Source organism: Chinchilla lanigera, unplaced genomic scaffold (genome assembly GCF_000276665.1).
Source record: "Chinchilla lanigera isolate Chin_1 unplaced genomic scaffold, ChiLan1.0 scaffold00025, whole genome shotgun sequence".
Taxonomy (NCBI): domain Eukaryota; kingdom Metazoa; phylum Chordata; class Mammalia; order Rodentia; family Chinchillidae; genus Chinchilla; species Chinchilla lanigera.
Window position 1 is genome coordinate 17,481,863 of NW_004955426.1, and position 23,330 is coordinate 17,505,192.

The 23,330-nt window shown below is 42.7% G+C and overlaps 1 protein-coding gene across 6 annotated transcripts in view; it reads right to left on the reverse strand.

The window, feature by feature from the left end:
• Drosha (drosha, ribonuclease type III) overlaps positions 1 to 23,264 on the reverse strand; it is a 117,532-nt gene extending 94,268 nt beyond the window's left edge. For 3 of the 6 annotated variants that reach the window (XM_005386147.2, XM_005386146.2, XM_013514980.1), the window contains exons 1-9: positions 23,180 to 23,264; positions 21,776 to 21,900; positions 20,307 to 20,372; positions 16,394 to 17,236; positions 12,224 to 12,316; positions 8,821 to 8,931; positions 8,390 to 8,621; positions 4,721 to 4,862; positions 1,122 to 1,276 (exon numbers count right to left, since the gene is read on the reverse strand). In XM_005386147.2, the coding sequence (XP_005386204.1) occupies positions 1,122 to 1,276; positions 4,721 to 4,862; positions 8,390 to 8,621; positions 8,821 to 8,931; positions 12,224 to 12,316; positions 16,394 to 17,236; positions 20,307 to 20,323 (1,593 nt within the window). In that variant the 5' untranslated portion in view covers positions 20,324 to 20,372; positions 21,776 to 21,900; positions 23,180 to 23,264. Of the gene's footprint in view, positions 1 to 1,121; positions 1,277 to 4,720; positions 4,863 to 8,389; positions 8,622 to 8,820; positions 8,932 to 12,223; positions 12,317 to 16,393; positions 17,237 to 19,487; positions 19,610 to 20,306; positions 20,373 to 21,775; positions 21,901 to 23,179 lie in introns of all 6 variants that reach the window. The other 3 variants (XM_013514979.1, XM_013514978.1, XM_005386148.2) reach the window with 3 other exon arrangements.
• Between the last annotated feature and the right edge of the window lie 66 nt (positions 23,265 to 23,330).

A 23,330-nucleotide genomic window follows, 5' to 3' on the forward strand; every position in this document is an offset into this window, starting at 1 on the left:
GACCAATACAGAAGCCCTGATAGAAGTAGGCAAATCTCTGAAGCAGGAATCCACAGGAATCAAGATGGATACTTCCTGACAGACAAAGAGTAGCCAATTAAAAAGATCACTTATGGGTAAAGGCATCTTTTAGGGGGACACAACAACATTCTAAAATATATTGTGACAATGGTTGTACAGCCCTGTGAATATAATAAAAGGAACCATGGACTGTAAAATTGTGTGTACACTGTATTATGTGAATTACAACTCAAAAATGCTGCTCAAAAAGACATGTAATCTACATATGCTTTAAAATGCAATGGCAGTTCTGTAAACATTTCTGTTCAATTCCAAAGCACTACAACATATACTTCTGTCAATCATTCTAACCATACTAATCCTACCAAAAACTTTTGATACCTATGATTTAACAAGAGACAGGAAAACAACACTCTAATTAATACAGAGTGTATGAATTTATTTACAAAGTATACATTTAAGTTACTTTGTACATCATGTAGGAAGTACATGTCTTGTGCTTAATAACTATATGCATTAAAGATACTATTTTTGTATGTATTGTATTACGACAAACCATTTACAAAGATGCTATTTTTATTGTGTATTACTTACAAATAAAGTAATAATTAAAAATGAAATGGTCCGGCTCTTATATAATTAGCTCAAATATGCTTAACAAGGAAGAGAACTTATAAGGACTTGAGATTGTACCAACTAAAAACAATGAAATTCTATAGGACTATCTTGTTTAGTATTTTATAGCAAGACACTCTCCAGGTGAACTGGTTTTAAAAGATCCTATCAATTCTCTCCCCCTTCCCCTACCACTTGTCTCCTCTCTTCTACTGAAAGTTTAATGAGGCAGAACCATTACCCTGCTCCTTAACTCAGAATTTACAAACATGGGCAACTATGATTCAAAGTACAGCTGTCCTGGTGCTTTGACTTTGGAGCTGAACTCTGAAGCTGAAAAGAAATAAGCTCTGAAAAAGTGACATATGAGCCTGAGAGTAAAATTCCATTTCAGTACAGACCAACACGCACCTTCTGCACCCAAAGCCATAAAAGTGATGTGTGGGTTTGCAACTTTCATAGCAAGAGCATAAAAACACACCTACCTGGCCTGGGTCATTGTACCAAAGTTCATCGTGAAGCCGGTCGGGGTGGGCCTTCTTGCGTTTAATTTCTGCAATGACGTCAAACACCTCTGAGTCTGAGCTGCTAGAACAGGTGCTGTCCTCGTCGGACTCACATTCAGATTCACTGGAGCTCTCTAACAGAGGATGGGGGGAAAAATACAATAAAAGCCGAACATATTAACAAACAGTTCTCTGTGGGGACTTTCAAATGCCTTGAACTTCTAAATGTAAGGACAGTCATTTAATCTTCCAGCAAATTTTGAGGGCTTACTTTACACCAAACATCCTGCTAAGTAATACAGTTTTATAGCCCATAATGTTAAGTCATAATCTAGTTAGAGAAACAAAAATTTTTACAAAGAAAATAAGGACTAATGAACAATGCCAGATAACACAGTAGTCATTTATAATTTCACACTTTAAAAACTGTAGCATTTAGCCAGGCATGGTAGAGCAAGCCTATAGACCCAGCATCCCTAAAGGCCAAGGACCATAAGTTCAAGGCCTGCCTTGGCAACTTAGCAAGACCCTGTCACATAATAAAAAAAAAAATAGAAGAGCTGTTGCTATACCTCAGTATTTACATGGCCTTGCACAAGGCCTAAGGCCCTGGGTTCAATCCCCAGAACCAAAAGAATAAGAAAAACCCTACCAGTGATTCAGAAAAGAGTGAGTCCATGATGATCCAGAACAATCAGTGATAATTTCCTGGAAGGGGTACAACTGACCGGGTACTGAGGTGACAGGGAAGGAGGCCGGTAAGGAGGGAGGAGAAAAGGAATGAAGAAGCACTCCAGGGAAGTCAGAGCTAAGACCAAAGGTGAACTCCAGCTAGAGCAAACGCTCATCAGCTTGGGAAGGGATAAAAAAAGATGTGGTATTTTTAAACAATGGAGTATTACTCAGCTATAAAGAAAGATAAACTCGAGGCTATATAGGTAAATGGATGCAACAAGAGACCATACTCTTAAGTGAAATAAATCAGACCTGCATGTGTAAACATCATATTGTCTTCCTATTATAAGAACCTGAAAAAGTAAATAAAATCCAAAAGGTACAATAGATATTGTGAAAGGGAAAGAAACTGCTTAAAAAGAAAGAACTGGGATGGGGGAAAGGAGAAAAGAAGGATGGGAAAAAAATATATACATATTATATATGTACATATTATATACAAAATATAATATAAATATATACATATTATATACAAAAAATATATATATATATATATACAAGATAGCTAAGATAATTGTACTACTAATTTCTATTGGCTTATTGAAAGGAACGCCTAATTGTTTGATCAATTTTGCATGACTATATCTGGTAATCTGAACTACTTTGAAGATAACAATATGCAATATAACAACCATTGTTGATTTTTTATCATCTTGTTTTGAAATTCTGCATTGCTTTTGTTTTTTTAAATTTTATTCTCTTTAAAATAAAAAAAAAGATAACAACAATAGAAAAAAAGCCTTCATTGGTCAAATACTTGAAAATCCATGCATATGCCATGCACAGCACACCCATGCATATATCGGTCTGCTTTTCTCTGTATAGCCTACGTCTCCAGTTGTCCCGATGTGCAAGTTCTCCAGCTTTTCATCCTACTTAGGACTTTTATGGCAAATAAGCTTCTTCTCCTTAATAGCTCCAAACAAAGCCCAGAAATTAACTTCCAATCTACTTAGCCTAGGTCACCTGCCCACCTTAACTCACTACCGTGGCCAGCAAAGTATATGTTCACTGACCAAGTCATATGCACATCCCTTAAAACAGACTGAACTCAACTGGACCTACCTGAACAGTGAAAAACAAAAACAGGAACATAGCAACTCACCCAGGAAGAAGGAGAAACAGAAACTTGTGGGCAAAACAAATGTCTATTACACCAACTCCTTATAACAAATGAGGAAGGTTGGAGAACTAGCACTATTTTTCAAGCTTTCAGTAATCCACTCAGAATTTAAACAGATAAATTAGCTACACACAGATAATCTTTTGCATTTTATTTACATGTTTCATTTTTGAGTGAACAACCTCTGAAGCCTTGTAAATTGTATTCAAAATATAAAAAATAAGTAAAAAGAGGCAATCCCTCCCCTTTCATGAGGGTGATGTATTCCCTTTTATTATAAAATAAAATAAAACATGAGATTATAAGAAAAAGAAATTTTAGTCCTTGAAAATAACTGGATAGGGGCTGGGGATTTAGCTCAGCGGCAAAGTGCCTGCCTGGCAAGCGCAAGGTCGTGAGTTCGGTTCCCAGTACCGGAGAAAAACCAAAAAACAAAAAAAAAAAAAAAAAAGAAAACTGGATAAACATCAACATATAATTATGCTAAATGAAATAAGCCCGTCATAAATCGACAAATACTGGTAAAATTCTATGTGTAAGATTCCTGAAGCAGTCAAATTCAGAGACAGAAAGCAGCGGTGGTTGTCACAGCCTAAAGTGAGGGACTTCCTAGGAAGTTCCTGCTCAGTGGGTACAAAGTTTCTGGGCAGTAAGATGAAGAGTCCTGGAAACTGGCAGCTAACAATGTGACCAGACATAGTACTACCAAAGTGGACAGAGAAAGGACTAAGATCACACATTTTATGCATTTTATGCTATGTGTGTTTTACCACAATTTTCAAAGAACCTAGAAGTTAGATTAACCCTACAAGAAATTAATGTAGAAGCAGCACAGTAATAAAATCCAAAACTTACAGAGCTGCATTTCTGCGTAGCGCATGAGGTAGATGCCACTGTCATCCTTACTTCTGGTGGAAAACCGAGTCACAGAGAGATTAGATCACCTGCCCAACGTCACTTGTCAAGTAAGTAGAGGAGCAGGGATTCCCACCCAGGCCATGTGTCTCTGAGTATGAGCTTTCGTCACCATGGGTTCTGCTTTCAGCATGTGAGATGCAATGAAGGCAGAAGACGAAAGCCAGAGAATAGGTGATAGCACACGGCATGTCTCCTGTGTACACGGCATCCTGTTACCGTTGCTAAAGAACCAAAGTGGTAAAAAGTACTTCTAGCTTGAAAGATCTCACCAGCTTCTTGGACCACCAGAATATACACTTGGAAAGACAGACCACCATATAAAAAAGCGACAGCAACAGTACGAGAGTAGATAACCTACTCTTCAATCAGGACTGCAGCTGCTGGCTCATCAAACCAGGAGCGCTGGCAAGGGAGAGGGGTATGCAAGGGCTGCTACAAGTTTCCTGCTTTCAGAGGGACACTGGGCTCTGGTCCCCTCTGCCTCTGAGCTGGACAACTCCGTAAGGGATACACTTGTTAGCAAGCCTTGCAAACGAGACCTCTGGGAAGCATATTTTACAACTTGCTTTAATTTTATTTTTACACTTGAAAGGTCTGCTTTTACTGACTTCTTTACTGACTGTAACTAAGGAAAAATAAGGTCAAAACAAAGGATGTACCACTGCTGTCCTTTGCAACTCTAAGGAAAATACAGTGAAAAAGAGGATATTTTAATTTGGGACTCTGACTCCTATGTCGCAAAAATCCAGGATTAAGCAATAATAAAAGAGCAGAGAATCTGGGTCTCAGGACTTCCACTCACCTAAATCTTCGTCTAGTTTTGTCTTCGGAGGTTCCCAGGGAGGCCTGGCAGCCTTGGCCTTTTCTTGCCGGCTCCCCAGCTCTTCCTCGAATTTGTCGTATAAGTCACGCAGCCTACTTGTTCCAACGACAGTAGAGTCTCCCTTTTCAAAACCAAGGATCAGTATGAAGAAATAGATTAACAGTGACCATATAAAAGTTAAAGAAGACCTCATAAGTAATCAAAGAATTTTTAATAGCAAGTTACCATTTTTGAACCCCTAATTTAATCATCTTTTTAAAAATGCCCAATACTCCTCTGAATCAAACACACACTTGTATGGCTAAAAAAGTCTTTAGGAAAATGCTCTTTGCCACATTTAGAAACATTAGAACTGTCCATCTATGCCCTTTTGATAAGACATTAAAAACAAAATCACGACCCTAAAAGCAAAAGAAACACACACACTCACACAAGAGGACCCTGTAACGCACTCCTAAAACAAATTCTCCACTTCAGCCCACCAGTCACACTCTTGCTAAGGGGAAATCACTTTTGAAGTGCCTAGACACCCTGACTTAGTAACCTCTAAATGTAAAAACCAGACCTTTCAAGTGTAAAAGTAAAATTAAGGCAAGTCATAAAATCTGCTGCCCAGAAGAAGAGATAATTGCCTTTCCTTAGGCCCGTCTTCAGTGCTAAGACAAGTAATGCCATGGTAGCTCTGACGTTCTTACCTCCTTCGCAGAGCCACAGATGACAAAACTCAAAGGCAGATGTCAGGCTGCGGCGGGGCTTATCAGCCTCCATTCTACACTGGAATTTTAACATACCCTTAACAATCTAAGAAAGAAACAGCTATACCTCTTTAAACTCTCAGAACTTCGAGGTCTTCAACCTCCTTATTTTAAGAATAACACGGATGGCAGTCACTCTGTCCTTCCTAGCTAACAAAAGCATGATTTCTTTCAGATCCCAGGCAGAGAACTCCTGGACTGAGCTACCACCTTCCTCCCAAAGACATCCGCATCCTAATTCCCAGAAAGTAAACATTACTTTATATGGCACAAAAGATTTGAGATAGGATTAAGGGTACAGAATTTGAGGTAGGGAAGTCACACTGGATTTTCTGAGTTGATCCCCTTAAAAATGGAGAATATTTGCCATCAGGGGTCAAAGATGAACAGAAGAGGCAGGAGATATGTGAAGAATTAAAGGGACTCAGGCAGTCATTGCTGGCTCTCAGGATGGAAAAGGGGTCCACAAGCCAAGGAGTGCACACGAATTCCAGGAGCTAGAAAACAGCAAACAGCAAGACAGGAAATGCGGACTCCGGCCATACGACCAACAACTCTACCAACAACTCTAGTGAACAGCAAAGCAGTTGCTCCGGAGCTCCAGAAAAGAACACATCCCACCTGAGGCCTTCATTTAGCCGATGAGACCCAAGTTGGACTTCTGACCCCCAGAGCTATGAAATGATAAATGAGCTTCTTGTTTTATGCCATGCAGTTTGAGGACTTTGTTTTGGCAGAAGAAAATGAGTCTTTGTGGTTGGCATGTGACACACCTCGGGCAAAGAGACAGAAGGGGAGCTTAGGCAAGGTGCTAGCGATGTCTTCTGCAATGCTGCGTGCAGACACAGGTGTGCAAGGATGTGATGCCTGAGGGTACTGCATCATCCTGCTACTGTGGAGGATGCTGGAGAACATGACAGAGCTGGGCAGGTGGTGCACACCTGTAATCCCTGCTCTCTGGGAAGCTGAGGCAGGAGGATCACAAGTTCAAACTCAGTCCAGGCAACTTAGCAAGACTGTCTTAAAATACAAAAAGAAAAATGGGCCAGGGCTGTGGCCTACAGAGAAACCCTTGGATTCAATCCTTAATACAGAAAAAAAAGGAGGGAAGGCAGGGAAGGAGGGCAGGAAGCACAGAGAAGATAGCAAGAGTCCCAGCAACACGGGACCCCTGGGGACACTGGCCACAGCCTCCTTCTAGACCCCTTATTCCAAAAATAAATAATTAAAACTGGCTCCTCTAGGTCAGCTGGTCAAGTACTGTTAGGTATAGCAGCACGCCTAGCTGACTGCACCTCGCCAAGAAGTTCTGAGGGTGAACTACAATAGTATGAGAAGCATGGAGTAAAGTTCCAGCCCCACAAAAGTGCTCGGCCTACAGGCTTTCTCCTCACTGTACAACAGAAGCCCAGGACTGTATTACAGTGCTCAAAGCCTGCTCTAACTTATCACATAAAATCACACCACTGTCAGAGATTTCTCAAACCTTCTTCCTCCAAAGACAAAGAAGTCTCCTTTGAAGTTCCCCACAGACAGGGGTCTGAATGGAGCTACTGACCTTTCTGTACTTGGGATTATCCCACTTTATGACGGTAAGAAAGTAATACACACTCAGTAGAGATAGTACTTCAAATTTTGGATTTCGATCCTTTCCCAGGTCAGCAACATGCCACACCATACTCTCGGGCAGCAGCAGTGGCGAGCTGCAGCTCCAGCTGGTCGCGCTACCGTGCAGGAATCAAGCCATACTCTACTGTGTTGGCCGCGCTTTCTGGATACAAGTGTTGAATAAATTACATGAGATATTCAATACTTTATTATAAAATAGGCGCGTGTTGGAGTATTTTGCCAGAGGACTATATAACGTAAGTGTTCTAAGTACACTGAAAGTAGAATAGGCTCAATTATGAGGTTTGATAGGTCAGGGGTATTAATGCATTTAAGAACCACATTTTCAACTTATAATGGGTTACTGAGATGTAAATCCAGTGTTAAAGAGCTTATGTACAAAATTCTGAACATGATAGCCCTCTCCCAGCTAACCTCCTGCACTAAATCCAACCTCTCCGACTTCTTACGCCCTAGTTCTGTAAAAAGTCATTCCTTCCCTCACTCACTTCTTTGGTAAACATTATTATTTGCCTATCCTGTGACAAATATGCTCATATTCATGGGATGCAGGTTAATTCCTATACGGAAAAGAGGAAGAGAGAGAAAAAAGAGAAAGTGACAAGACATAAAATAAAAGTGGAAGAAAGAAAAGAGAAGCAAGAGTGTGGAAGAGGCTCTGGGGTGCACCGTGGCTATAGCAGTGTCAGGTGCAGAGCTCCATGAACCCCATCTCCAGCAGCAGATGCTCCAAGTCCTCTGCACCCCAGAAAAGGTGATGGCGGCTCTCCTTCCCCAGATCAGCCAATATGGTAGGGAACTCCACATGCTGGAGACCCACTGATCAAGAACACACTTACCAAGACAAACTCAAGTTCTTATTTCCCATTCTGAGAGAAAAACATATACACATTAAGTGTATAGCACAAACTGCATAAACTAGCTACAGGAAAGAGCTCATGAAACTATCAAGACTATCCGTGCATAAAAAAAGGCGGCACAGATACTTATCTAACCTACTGCACTCTTGATCTGCGGCTTTTTAGCACAATGATCTTCAACAGGGGAGATTCCCTCCAGAGGACATGTGACAATGTTTGAAGACATTTTTGGTTGTCAACACAGGAGAGGCGGCACTGGCCTCTAATGGGTCGAGCCCAGAGATACTGCTCAACACCCTCCAACGCACAGGGCAGCCCCGACAAAGAATTATCTGGCTCAAAGTGCCATTTGTGCCAAGGTAGTAAAACCCTGGGCTCCAGCTTCTCCCTTGCTTCAGACCTACCACCTGATCCATTGGGTCGCTGGAGTAGTAGTTCTCTGAATGGGTACATCGAATCCACACGGGTTTAAGAAGTTCCTCATCTTCCTCCTCGTTTTTGTCAGGCAGTGTTTCCTCTGGCTCTTTCTCCTTGATTGAAGTATAGTTCTTCTCTTTGCCTGAGCCCTGGCTATCGCTCCATCTGTCTTTTTCCTCCTCCCAACGAGCTCTCTTCTTCTCCCTGCTTGGGGAGCGACTTCAAAAGGGAAGAAAGAAGCTTAGTTACTAAAAATGCTCTCCCACTGTATAAGCTATTTACAAATGTCACGCCGATCCACCATATTTCTTTTTTGTAAAACAGCAATTCCCAAGTACCAGGCTGGTAGCAACAGAATCACCTGAAGTTTACTTGTTTAAAAATACAAATTCCCAGGCCCTACCCCAGATCTACTTACTGATTCACAATCTCCGGGGGTGGGGCCCAAGAATCTGTATTTTTAATAATCTCCCCAGGTAATTCTGGTGTACATCCAGCAGGTTCAGGAACAACTGGTAAACCATAACTCCTAGAAGAGAAAGATATTTGGGGAATATCTGGAAATCTCCATGTGTGGACAAGTTCAGCAATCAGAATATTAACAATTAGAATATTAATATTATTAGTTTTGAATCTTCCACATCCAGCTTTGCCAGGAAAAAAAGAAAAATACACTTCATAAAACATGGTCTTCTCTTGGCCACAAATTTAGCCTGAAGACTATGATTGAAGAGCCAGTTTTGACATTCCTAACAAATTCTTAGGAACTCCAGATATGGGTACTACTACTTAGTGAACCAAATCAATGGCTAGTTCTCATCCCTAGAAACATATTAATATTAATATTTACTTTATTAATGATATTAATAAAGTAAAAAGGACAAAAAAAAATCTGTTGTCACCTTGAATTTCTGGCGCTTGAAAACTGCAAAAACGAAACAAAAAACCCTATGGCTGCACTTGGAGAGAAACTATGGGACAGGTTTTAATTTAAGCCCAAGAAATTTAGGTAGAACATACAGATTTTGAGAAGCCAGCTAAGAGAATAACTGGTTCATTAGCCTGGATGGCAGCCGCCATCACAGCCTCACGAGCAAAGTTACTACTGCCCAAGAATGTTCACATCTGGAACAAACTCATAAATTAACTACTTCGGTCAACTCTGCCAATAACTTCTAATATCAGAGAAAGCTCTGGAGGGAAAGCCCTTGCAAGACTGCAGCCTCTACAAGTTTCTCCCAGTCTCCCGCGACAAACACCACCCGTGTCTAGGTCAGTTTATGGCTCCAGCATAAACTAGCTTCTACTCTAGGTCTGCAGATGTCTGGTGTGCCTGTCTGGAATCTCCTCTTTCCCCAGGTTTTTGGATCCGCATGCCTGTGTGTGTGTGTGTGTGTGTGTGTGTGTGTGTGTGTGCACTTTTAGTAGGGGAAAGGATTAGGAAGATCATACATATCGATTATTTATGTATGCATTTTTGAACATGTGTATTACAACATGAGTCATTTATTTTGTTACCAAAAAAAAAATTGTCAAAGTAAAATAGATTCACTATAGAAAAAGAATAAAGCATCGACATAAATAAAAGTCATTCAGAATACCAGAGAACAACTGCACTTCATAAATGTTTTATGACTATATATATAGACACACACACATTCTTTAACTCTACAGTCTGCCCTTCTTATTCAACAGTTTATCAGGGATACTTCTCTATTTCAATACATCTGTATATGAATCATTTTTAATTGGTACCTATTATTCTTTTGTAAGTATATACCATAATTTAAAAAATCTAATGACAGGCATTTAGTTTAACCTCTCCTCCTACTGTAAACAATGCTACCATGGACACACTGTGTTCTTTGTGATTATTTCCCAGTGTGTATATGTTTTTTGTAGACTTTCTCCATTTAGACTATCACCGAAACCATATGCAAGTTTCCATTCCCACAACCCAACGATGTGACTCATTTTAATCTTTCCGTTCTCACGAAAAAGTAATTTCATTTGCAATTTTTTACCTCTATGACACGAACACATTTCATGTCATTTTTGTGAACATCTCAGTCAAAAACTATGCCAGTATTTTTTTGAATTAGAATTATCTTTTTAAAAATGTATTGGAAGACTTTTTATCAAGATAATGCCTGTCTTTTGTCATTTGTATTGTAATATTTTCAAGCTTTGGGAGGACATCTGTTTGTTTGATTATTTTGGGAGTACATGGGACTGAACCCAGGGCCTCTGTACTGAGCTACATCCCCAACCCTTTTTAGTTTTTATTTCGAGACAGGCTTTCCCTCAAATCATTAAGTTGCCCAGGCTGGGCATGAATTTGCAACCCTTCTGCCTCACCTCCCAAAGTGATGATTACATATTTGATCAATCTTGCATGTCTCTATTTGTTTTCCCGAGAAACCACTTTGAAGATATCAATAGGTAATACAACAACCATTGTTAATTTCCTACCACTCTGTCTGTAATTCTGTATTGTTTGTATTGTTCTTATGCTATTTTGTAAATGGATGCCTGTTTGTTAATATGTTTTCCTTCTTTTATTTTTAAAATAAATTTTAAAAAATGAATCAAAAAAAAAAAAAAAAAACCAAAGTGCTGATATAATGGGAATATGCCATTACATTCAGCTTCGTTTTTTTAATATTATTTATTTATGGTTATATATAACTTTTACAAACCCAAATCTCAAGATCTTTTTCTCCATGCTTTCTGCCTCAACGTTTTACTTGCAAATCTTTTCTCACCCCAAAGCTACATTTTGTATTTTGTTTCTCTTTACATTAAATTTTGTTACTCAATCTCTCTAAGAAGGCAGTCAGAAATTTGTTTTTTCCTCTACTTGGCTTACCAATTGCCAGATTTCCTGATCTGAAAAAAAATTATGTATTAGATATGTTTATGTACTATTAGACATAAACATTACATATCTAAATATTGTTCAATATGTTTCACTGATCTATGCATAACCTTATCAAATTTTTTAAATTACTATATACTTCCGAGACATTTACTACTACTAAATTATTCCTCCATTATTGTTTTTCTTCATCATCTTAACTTCTGTTCCAAAGAAACTAAAAAGTAATTATGAAGTTCTAAATTCAGACTTCAGCAACTGAAGTTCCACTAAAATTATAGATTATTTTGAAGAAAACGAGTGTTTTTTGTTTGTTTGCTTTTGTTTTGCTTCTGGTATCAGGAATCAAACTCATGACCTTGTGCTTGCCAGGCAGGCACTGTGCCACTTAGCTAAATCCCCAACCCTGAGTGTTTTTAAGACATGGACTTAACTGGGTATGGTGGCCCACATCTCTAATCCCAGCACTTAGGAAGCTGAGGCAGAAAGACTGCCATGAGTTCGAGGCCAACAGGTTGGACTTCACAGTGAGTTCAAAGCCAGCCTAAACTACAGTGAGATACTATCTCAAAACACCAAGCCAAAACAAACAAACAAAAAAACAAGACATGGTCTTTCACTACAGGATTATGATATGCCTTCAATTTACACTGTCCTCTTTGTTCTCAGCTACATTTTCTAGTTTTCTATCCACTGTACTATGTATTTCTTAGGTTTATTACAACATAATTAATTTCAATGAAAGTTTGGCAGTGAATCTAGTTTGTTTTTGTATTACACTTTCTAACTAGTTACTGTTTTCTTGGTATTTATGAAGGCTACCAAAATATCAACAGCTGACAGCAACTTACCAAGACGTAGCTGACACTCTGCACAAGCATGAAACCTGAATTCAACAAGATAGATAATCCTGAGACTTCTTCAATGTCAACTCCTTGCTTACCTTCCAGATCTCTTATATTCTTTTTTGTAGGACCTTTCCAGAGATGGTGATCTTCGGTTGTCCCGGTGCCTGTGTCTCTCCCGTTCCCGCTCTCTTAAAGGAATTAATACACAGAGTTGTTTTCAACAGAAAGGCTCAAAAACGCCATCTCTCCACTGAATTTATCTCCTAAATAAACAGACTGTGTCTAAGAAGTCTTCAGGCACTATTCATTATGGGCTATTTTTATTCCTTCTTAATTTATTAGAGGATAATAGAGCTTTTCTCCTTACAGAAGTTAACTAGCCTGGACAGTTTTTGCTATTTTCTTTAGAGAAAGAAGTCATACTTGATGCTAAGCAATAAAGGGAATTCTATTACAACCTTCTCTCAAGACCTTCCAACCAGCCAATCTTTAATTATTTAACCTACAGCAAATACTTTAAAGATCTTTACTGCTTATTGATTTCTAGAAAACTCTATTCATCCATTAAACAAATGCAGATTCAAGCCTTTATAGTATTCAAAATTAGGACAAGGTTCTAAAATGCAAGACACACTTATGCATTACAGGCCTGGGGTGCAGTTTTAGCTATCAGCAAACTTCAATGCAACCAGATTAAATCACTTGAACGCTACTTTTACCTGGAAAAAAATCCTGATTGGCGATGCGGGGTTTACCCAGTGCAGACTGGAGTAAGGGAATTCTAAAACCTTTAGTATTAAACTGGATATAATAATAATAGCTTCAGCCGAGGGTGGTAGCTCATGCCTGTAATCCCAGCACTCAGGCTGCTGCAGGAGGACCGCCATGAGTTTGAGGCCAGCCTGGGCTACATAAGCTAGTTCAAGGCCAGCCTGCAGTACATAGCGAGACTCCGCTCCAAAAAAAACAAAATAAAATATGTAGTGGTGCACACCCGTAACCCCAGAATTCGGGCCTAAGACAGGAGGATTGCTGTGAGTTCGAGGCCAGTCTGAGCTACATAATGAGTTTAAAGCCAGCCAGAATTACAGAGAAAGACCCTGTCTCAAACAAACAAACAAAAACCCCAAAATAATAATAATAATAATAACAATAGCTTCTGAGTCTATATAATAATATAATGAAGATCTGAAACAAAAAGGTGAACTTGTGTGTTTGAATCAGAACCACAAATGAAGGGAAGGAACCAGACACTGTTAGAACTCGGGGGAAATGCTACACAGGCTGAGTATTACTCATGCACATGCTCGGACCACAGTGTTTCAAATTTCAAAGATTTTTGGACTTTCAAACATTTGCATAAGCTTTACCTTCTGGGTATCCCTAATCTGAAAATCTGAAATGTTAAAAAATCTGAAGCTATTTATGTATTACACAGGCACTCAAAAAGTTTTACAGAGTATTTTGGATTTGGATTTTTTCAGGTTAGAGATGAGCAAAAGGACTATAAAATGTCTAAACTCAAAATTATCCCCCAACTAACCAGCCCCATAGTGGCACACACTACATCTTAGCACTCCTGAGGCTAAGGCAGGAGGACCACCAGTTTGAGGCCAGCCTGGGCTACATGAGTTCAAAAGCAGCCTGGGCTACATAGTAAGATACTGTCTCAGTGAAAAAAAAAAAGTCCAAATAGAAGAAATGTAATACACCGAAATCAAAAGTTACAAAGCTGTTAGGAATCAGTAACTGCTTAGAAATCAAGACAAGAACTCTTTTTTCACCTAAAGATTCCTATTCTCAAAAAGCCCCACAATGAATGTAATCATTATGTACTGCAAACATGCACTAATAAAATTTTTAAAAATTAAGAAAAGATTCCTTTGAATAAGACGCTCTTGATGTATATACAACCCTCCGGTACATACTAACAGTTCAAAATAAAACAACCAGAGCTGGAGGTTCTACATTCTTCATCTGATATATTTCTAAAATCCTAATTTATACTTAGTAAATTTCAACTGTAAAAGTTAGTGAAAAGTGCCACATGTCAGTGATTTAATGTGACTGCAATGACATGGCTGCTAAAAATGGATAACTGCCTATATTTCTAAATACAAACTCTAATTAGAGGGTACTCCTGAAATTTCATTTGGTTTTTATACCTAGCCAATATGATTTTGCATGTACGAACAAAATTTTTGGTAGACATGGTGGTGCAGGCCTATACTCCCAGCTACTGACTGGAGAGGCTGAGGCAGAAGGGTCATGAATTTAAGGCCAGCCTGGGCAACTCAGTGAGCTTCTATCTCAAAATAAAAAAGTGTTTTACAAAGGGTGGGACTATAGCTCAGCAGTGGAGTGCATGCGCAGCTTACACAAGGCCCTACAGTCACAAAAATAACAACAACTACAACATTTTCGACCATTATTGCTACCTAAGAGTGAGTAGGAATGGAAAAGACTCATTTGGATGTAAATCAATGACTATCACTATGACTCCAATCTAAAGCCAGAAAAACTATCATGGTGTTACTCCTAAAAACTATCATGGTGTTACAATCTAAAGCCAGAAAAACTATCATGGTGAAACTCCTCGGGTTTCTTCCCTGTCTGCAGCCATTAAGGTGCATCACGCGAGCTCTCCGACGCCTACGCAGTGACTGTCACCAGGACGGCCATGGGAAACACCAAGCGCTGCATTCACTCCTAGGCGAAGCCCAGCACCGCTCCTCACCACGCTGTGAAATAGCACGCTGCACCTGCCACCTGCTCCTCCCAGGGATTTAATGTGACACCCCAGGGTCCCCTGGATCTCTTGTTGGAGCAAATATATTCACCTCATCCAAGCCTTTTCTAGTAAAAGCTTCCCCTAAAGCAATCGTCCAACTGTTACTTGACCGTATGTGGAAGAGGAGAAAAAGAAGAAAGATGGAATTTGTCAAAAGATGGATTTGCTTGCACCAAGAAGCAAGGGGAGAAGGAGTGAAGGACAGAATATAGCACCTGCATAAGCATAACACAACCTAATGGACAAACCTGTCAGGTTTCGTTTTTTCCCAGTACGCTTTTAGGACTTCACTTGCCCGTATTTGCTTATAATACAGCTGTGTCAAGGCAGCTCAGAACAGACATCCTAAGCATATTTATTACAAAAAACAAAACAGAACAAACTCTCCAATACAATTAAATGCCACGTGAGCAAAACAGACCCTTCACAGTGCGGGAGCGTGGTTCGGGATAACAGACTGCGGCATTCGATTGCACTTACGGTAAATCCTCAGTTTATAGCACATCTGAGTTTCTTCAAACACAGAGCTTAACATTTAAGGCTGGCTGGAAAAACCAGACTTGCAGCAGAGCCCTGACAACACCTCTAATGACAGCACCTCAAAATGGACAGGGGAAATGTAGAACCTCCTTTCCATCTAGGTCTTCAGCAAAATGTTTTCCCAGAGACATGAGTTAACAATCACTTTAAAACTATTCACAAATGCTTTCAAGTTTACATTTTCATCATAAAACTGTAAAATAAACTGTCACAAGCCTCAGCCAACTAGTCCAACACAGAATACTAACAACAAAATTAACCAGAAACAATAGTTGATGCTGAAAGATTTTTCTCCCTCAGCCTTGACCCATCAGAAATGAGTCCTCTCACAAGAAACAGGATCCCTTCCCCTTTCTGGGGTATTTCCCTTTCAAACAAAATCAGACTAAAAGCTATTCTGAAAACTGTGCCTTTGGTAACATGTAACTAACTTCATTAACAAAGAAACTAAGCAAACAGGCAACAATATATGATAAACTTCCATGTCCCCTAAAATCAGAAAGCAAGCTCTGCTTGTGAACTACTAGTTTGATGCTTCACTGACAACATATGCATGTCAGCAATTCCACAGGAACTCAAATGCTGCGCTCTGTGACTGCGCTGAACTTAATGAAATCTCTGATAACACAGAAATGACATGAGTCCTTTCATGCCATGGGATCGTCATCACTACTACACCAACTGTATTACGCAGAGTAAAGGGTTTATATAATGGAATCTACACTGGTAATTCTGGAAAGCTTCTCAAGCGTTTTTCCTTGACATCAACTTATTTACATGTCAGTTCTGCCTTTCTCCTGAAAACTGGGTCCAAAATATTATTTCCTTCCTTTCACAGGGAGAAATACACAAACTTTCCACTTGACATGCAGGTGAGTGGCATCGGACTGGCCTGGCCCCTGCTATCTGACACAGCACGGTCCTGTGGTTTCACCTGCTGCGCTCGTAGCTGCGGTGGCGGGAGGGTGTCCTCCCCCGGTCGTAATCCGAGCGGTAGCGGCTGTCTGGCCTCCTTCGGTCGGGGCTGCGGCCGCGCTCTCGCCGATCCAGGGACCGATGCCTCTCGCCCCGCCCGTGACTATGATCTCGATGTTCTCGGTGCCTGTGATCATCATAGTGCTTGAGCCTTTCTGGGGATCTCCGCTCACTGGGAGCCTTTGGCAGTGGGTATGGAGGGAGATGCCTAAAATGGGGGCTACTGCTGTTATTAGCATTGGGCGGGAAAGAACTGGGGTTGTTCTGGAAACTGCTGAAGTTGGGAGGTGGGAAATTGTGGTGCGAGTACCCCGGCGGGTACTGATAATTCACCTGCTGCGGCAGGACTGGGGGGGGCGGGGGGGGGGGCATGGAAGGAGGGGGCATCATGAAGGGGAAGGTGCCTTGCCCGGGCGGTGCTCCGGGGACCGGGGGGTTATTCGGACAAGGCATCGGAGGCGGCATGGGTGGGAAGCAGGGGGGCACTGGGAAGGGGTGCCGCATCTGGTGGTTGGGGAAAGGGGGCCTGACGGGGCAGGGGGGCAGCGGGCCTTGTGCTGACGGAGGCATGGGCGGAGGGAAGGGTACAAAGTCTGGCCGTGGAGGCAGAAAATTGGGTGCTGGAGAGTTGGAGAAGCTGGTGGAAGGCGCACTTGGAGGTTCGTATTGATATTGCACAGGAGGCTGCTGGGGGTGAAGCAGCCGCAGATTCTGGGGTCTGAAGGCTGGCGCTGAGGGCCTGGCTCCATGTCCTCCTCGCCCTCGGGGACACCCTCGTCCTGGGTGGAAGGACATTCTGTGACTTTGCCAGAGGAAAGAAAAAGGGGAAAGTTTAAAACAACAAAACACACGAAACTCAGCATGTAAACGGGGTTTTCTAAATGCCTGCCCACCTACCACACCCCTTCGGCCCCCGGAACATGCCACCCGTCTAACACTGAGTTCTAACAATTTATGATCAATACACTTCCCCTGTCTCACCTAACCCACTGCCGTGGTCACTCCTGGGACCTCGTCAGACCTTAAAGCTGCTCCACCTCCAAACTGACAACTTCGGCATCCACTGCTCAAACATTTGCCCTAAGGTCCTTGTCCAAACTCCTCTGCCCATCACGGCCGCATACTGCCCCATCCACACACTTGTTTTCTACACTGCACCAGCGTCCTCCTGTCTCCACCTGCCCCCCCACTCAGCAGACGCCACAGCCCCGCACCCAGTGACTTGCTTTTTATGTAACATACAGTGCTCTGCCCCACCCTGCCTCAGGCACAAAAACCTGGCAGAATAAGCCAGCCTCAGAATGAGGCTGTAGGCCAGCCAGAAAGTATGCTATCAAAAATACCCAACTGGGTAGACTGGTGCCTGGATAAATTCACTCACAGGATCTGCCACAAGATCCCAGCATACTGCAGCAGCCAGTTTAGTCACTTCTACCATAACCACCACGATGCCCCGGGGGATCCCCTTCCTGACACCCCCAACCCTCTTCAAGGTCAACAACGACCTTGTTTCCTACCAAATGGGAACACTGATCAGAAGGGAACTAACTCAGCATGTGCTACCAAACCAACAAACCCATCTGCATCCAGCTCTGTCCTCTCCCACTTCCTTCCTCCAACAAAAGCTCCCTTCCCACGTGCTCTCTGGGTTCCTTCTGCAAACCTCCACTTGGGATCACTACCCTCTCCCCGCCACATTCCACCTGCCCATGCTACCAGACCCTGCAGATCAGCATTTCAAATGCTCAGATCTATTCCAACATAAAATACTTTGCTTGCCCCCCCCACTTTGCATTTTCTTTCTCCTCTTCGGGGGCCCAACAACCTGACACACCTGCTATTGATTAAATGTTGTTCCCCCTCTCAGTCCATATGCTGAAGCCCAATGTGGACGGTCTGGGGGGGAGGAGGCCGGGGCTCTGGGGAGTAATTAGGGTGACAGAAAGTCATAAGGTCCTCTCAAGATAGGAATGGTGCCCTTGTGAAAAGAGAAGAGACAAGAGACTGCTACGGCAGGCGAGGATATAGGAAAAAGGCAGCCACCTCTAAGCAAGAAGAGGGCCGTGTGTGTGTCGTCCCCCGACCCCCCTGCCATGGAAAAGAACCCAACCATGCTGGAACCGGATCTGACTTCCGGCCACCACGAAATGTGAGAAATAAAATGTTAGTTGTTTAAGCCAGCCAGTCTAGGACACTGTGTTATGACAGCCGAAGCTAACACAAAAGTGTACAGTTACTGCTCGGTACTCAAGGAGATTAAAGCTGTGACCCTCACACAGAGATGGCAAAATGCTAGGATGCTCAATAAAAGGCGTATAAAATGGCACAGTATTTGCAGAAAATCTACGGACATCCTCCCATATACTTTAAATCATGGGCTGGGGATCTATCTCAGTGACAGAGCGTGTTCGCAGCTAACTAATGTAAGGCCCTGGATTGAATTCTCAGCACCAAAAAGAAAAACCCTCTAGGTCACTTATAATACCTTAATAAAATGTAAATGCTATGTAAGTAGTTGATAGGGAATAATAACAAAAAAAATCTATACATATTCTGTACCGACACAACCATCACAGGTCTACCTACACAATGTAAACAAGATGCAGCGGTCACACAAGTGCTGTACGGGGCGGAGTCCTAAGGAGCTGGAAGTACAGTAAGATCCAGCTTGTATGCTACACATCAGTTCATTAGCATGGACTCACCACAGGCCTGGTGCCTTGAAAACCAATGGCCATCTTCCTTGACGCCTGGACAGCTTTCAGTCCAGCTGTCGCAACCCTCATGGTGACTCCCATTGGCTTCCTGACCCAACAGCCCTGCCGTGTGCTCCCTAGTCTCTGCCCTCTCCTCTTGCCTGTCTCCAGTGCCCACTCCTCCTCCTCTTGGAGCTTCCACCCTTTGGTATTCTTCAGGGCTCCAGCCTGGGTGCTCTACTCACTCCCTCCAAGGGGCCCCACCCACCCGCTCTGCTTCCTGCACCACTCATCCCTGGGAATTCACAGCTCCCAAAGTTCCATGTTCATTCACCGACTTCTGCGCTCTAGACCCACCTTGGCAGCCAGCAACTGGACCTCTCTGCTTCCACGTCTCACTGACTCCGCAAATTCAACTAAGGTGTTAATGGTCCTCTCCTCCAGGACAACACTTGCCCCTTTCTTAGCATTTACTGTTCCTTAAGACAGATACCAGAGAATCATTTGACCACTTTTCCTCTCTATCCCCATTTAGTGAAAAATTTATTTTAAAGCTCTTATCATTTATAGAACTGTTTAACTTAATACAAAATATTTTTTAAAATAAAATTCTTACCCTTTTATTTACTTTGGGGTTTTTTTTTTAGATAGGGTCTTGCTCTGCAATTCAGACTGGCCTTGAACCCACTTTGTAGTGTAGGTAGGCCTTGAACTCATAGCAATTCTCCTGCCTCAGCCTCCCAAGTGCTGACTATTTTTGTTTCTAAATCTTCCCAATTCATCCACTTCTCCCTATGTCTTGCCTGGCTACTAAAAAACTATCCCTGCTGGCCTGTTGATGGCCTCCATCACTGCCCAGGCCCTCACTCCCTTCTCTCACAACTGTTGTGATCCTGTAACACAGCAATATGTGTTTCTCTGGCAGATCCTACAATAATCACAATTCCACCTTCCTGCACATCAGAGCTGCAAGGTTCATCAAGGAAGGGACCCGGTATTACTGCTGTGGTCTGGGTCCCAGCCCTGTCTATGAACCTTTGTTGTATTGTGCCCACTGTTCAAAGAATAAACACAATTCCCTCTTCCCAGGTACCTAAATCCTTCCCATCCTCTATGCCCAGCACATGCCTTGCTTCCTCTCTGTTCTCCCAAATCGCCACCACTCCCAGCACTCACCAAGGACTGCCTTGCATCGTGATGCACCATCTCGGAATGTCACACCTTCCGCAGAGAATACAAGCTCTAAAGGACGGGAAGGATGAAAGAGACGTAAAAAGATTTTCCAAACTGCCAATGCTAACAAGTATTTCTGCAACTATCTGAACACTGATTTTGCATTCTCCAAAGCACTTAGCCTACCAACAAAATTAAGACATTAAACTACATTAAAGTTTCCAACTAAATTTTAAGATGTTTTTATTATACGTCTCTGATCCAAAATTATCAGTAGCTAAAAAGACTAACATCTCTAATATGCAACAAGACATGAAGAAATCATTGCATGTGTAAGTTTCCCTTCTTTGCAAAATAAGGCATGCATGGGCCAAAAAAACAACCAGAGTGAGACCAGCAGTCAAATTCAAATATAACTATAATCTTGTTCATTCAACACTTATGATTCCTTATTTTCACTTTAAATTCATCCCACAGAACCTATAAACATAAATGACTCTCTAGCCAGGTGTGCTGGCACATGCCTGTAATCCCAGCACTTGGAACCCTGAAGCAGGAGGATCGCTGCAAGTTCAAGTCAACACCAGCCTGGGCTATAAAGTGAGTTCAAATCCAGCCTGAACTACACAAAATGAACTATATTTTGAGAGCCTATCTCAAAAAAACAAAAACAGCATTCAAAATATCTGAATTTCTCCAAAATACTTTTTAAAAAATCAAATATATTAAGCCCCAAAACTCTTAATTCAGAAACATCTTTCTAAAGTCTTTCTAACTAAGTTTATTGACAGACTTAAGATTAGACTTTCAAGTGGCTCTCAAAAATAATTGCAGGAGCCAGGCATGGTGGCGCATGCCTGTAATCCCCGCACTCGGGAGGCTGAGGCAGGAGGATCGTTGCGAGTTCAAGGCCAGCCTGGGCTACAAAGTGAGCTTATGGCCAGCCTGAACTGCACAGCGAGACCCTGTCTTTAAAAAACAATATAAAACAAAAAAATTTAAATTAAAAAAAAATTGCAGATTACTGAGCTGTATCAATCACTGTGCTGAATATATGAGGTACCAAATAATATAATTAATAGTTATTCATTCCCATGCCCTCAGGATAAGTCTGGGGCCCAGAGAGCTGATCCCACCGTCACAGGCTACTCAGCATCAACCAAATCAAACTCTGTCTGACACTGCAGACCCTACAGAATGTCAACCCAAGGTCTCCTTCCAGGCTTATCCTCCGTTATCCTCCCCACAAAGCCTTTGCTGTCCCAGACTCTCCCAGGTGACTGATAGGCAAAGCACCATCACGGACTTGCTCTTTGCACCCATTCTCTCCAACCTCATCCTATGAATTTGTCTTGTGAATTGTTATCCACCCACCTCCTCCGGGAAGCCTTGCCTGACTTCCTCTGGGAAGTGATCCCAGGCACCCTTGACTTCCACCACTTAGTTCATACTTTTCCTCTTACTGCACTTACCAGGGAGCACCTCATACTGTAGTCACCTGCGTTCATGCTGGACTCCTCTACAAGAGCAGCTCCTCAAAGGCACAGGCTGATTCACAGCCGTTTCTGTATCCCGCACAGCCCCTTGGCAGAGCTTCCTGTAGAATAGATGGTCAACAAATTTCACTCTCACCAATGGTATACGTTTCTTTACCACAAGTGTACATTTCTCTTCCACGTATATCAAGAGATCTGCATTATCGAAACCATGAGAGGGGACAACCCTGCAAAGCAGATCTTTTCACTGACCCATGCAGCATTTAATGAGCCTGTACATCTGAGACACTGGCCAGGCACTGTGCACTCTAAGTAAGACACACAGCCTCCAGAACTCAAGGAACCCAGAACCCAAATTCCAAACTCAAGTGTTTTTAAAAAATAAAACACACCAGCCAGGTGGGGTGATGCAAGCCTGTAATCCCAATATTCTGGGAGGCTGAGGCAGGAAGATAGTAAGTTCGAGCCCAACATGGGCAACTTAAACCCTGTCTCAAAATAGAAATAAATTTTAAAACCTAGGATGTAAATCAGTGTGAAGGCCCTGAGTTCAACCTCTAGTGAGAAACAAAATCTCCAACACCAGAAAAGAGAAAGGTAAACAATATAATGCAATTATGTACAAGAAAGGAGGCACAGTACAGGGTCTAGAGTGTCACAAGGTGCATGACAGAGTTAGAGGCGAACAACAGTCAGGGTCACTAACTCTCCTATGCAGCTTGTAACCACAGAACACTCACTACCCTCCTGGATGCCTCTACAGTCAGAAAACCTGATCATAAAGTCAGTCTACTAAAGGCATAGTCAGGCTGTGTCGTGGATGCAAATTTTAACTCAAAACTCAAGGAATTCGGAGCAACTGGAAAAGTAACTGTTTCTGCGTCTGCTGGCTCCTGGCTAGCTGTTTGGAAGCAGGAAAAGCTAGAGAGCTGCTCGGAACAGTTAACGCGCCCAGGAGCGTGTGTCAATGCGCAGAGCCGCAAAGCGTGAACCCAGTTTTACTGAGAACCCCCTATCCTCGGGAGGACCTGCAGCCCGGTCCCCATCACCAGGCCGACCCACGGCTGTTCCCCGGGTCGCATCTCCCGCCACACCGAGGGCGGCACGAGGCCAGCGCGGGCTGTGTCCCGCGCCCCTCGGGGTGTCCCGGGCGCCGGGCCGGCCGTCCGCGAGCACGAATGAATGACAGGCGTCCCTCCCCGCCGCGCTCCGCTGCGGGCTGCGGGCCCGGGCGCTCCTTCGCCCCAGCTGCAGATCTGGAGCGGGGCTGGCGGACCCCAACCTTCAGGCGCCCTTAGCCCAGCAGCGGACTCCACTTCCTTTAAATTCCGGCCCGCGGAAACCTCCCTCCTTCGCACTCCCCCACAGTGCCCGGTTTACCTACAAAGGGCCTCCAGGTAGCCGTCCAGGCGAAGTGAGGATAACACCGCAGCCGCCGAGACGCTAGCCCCGCCCACGCCTCCGGAACCGGAAGCCGAGGGAATTAAGAAGCGGACGGGAGAAAGCTGTGGCTCCCTTTGTACGCGGTGAT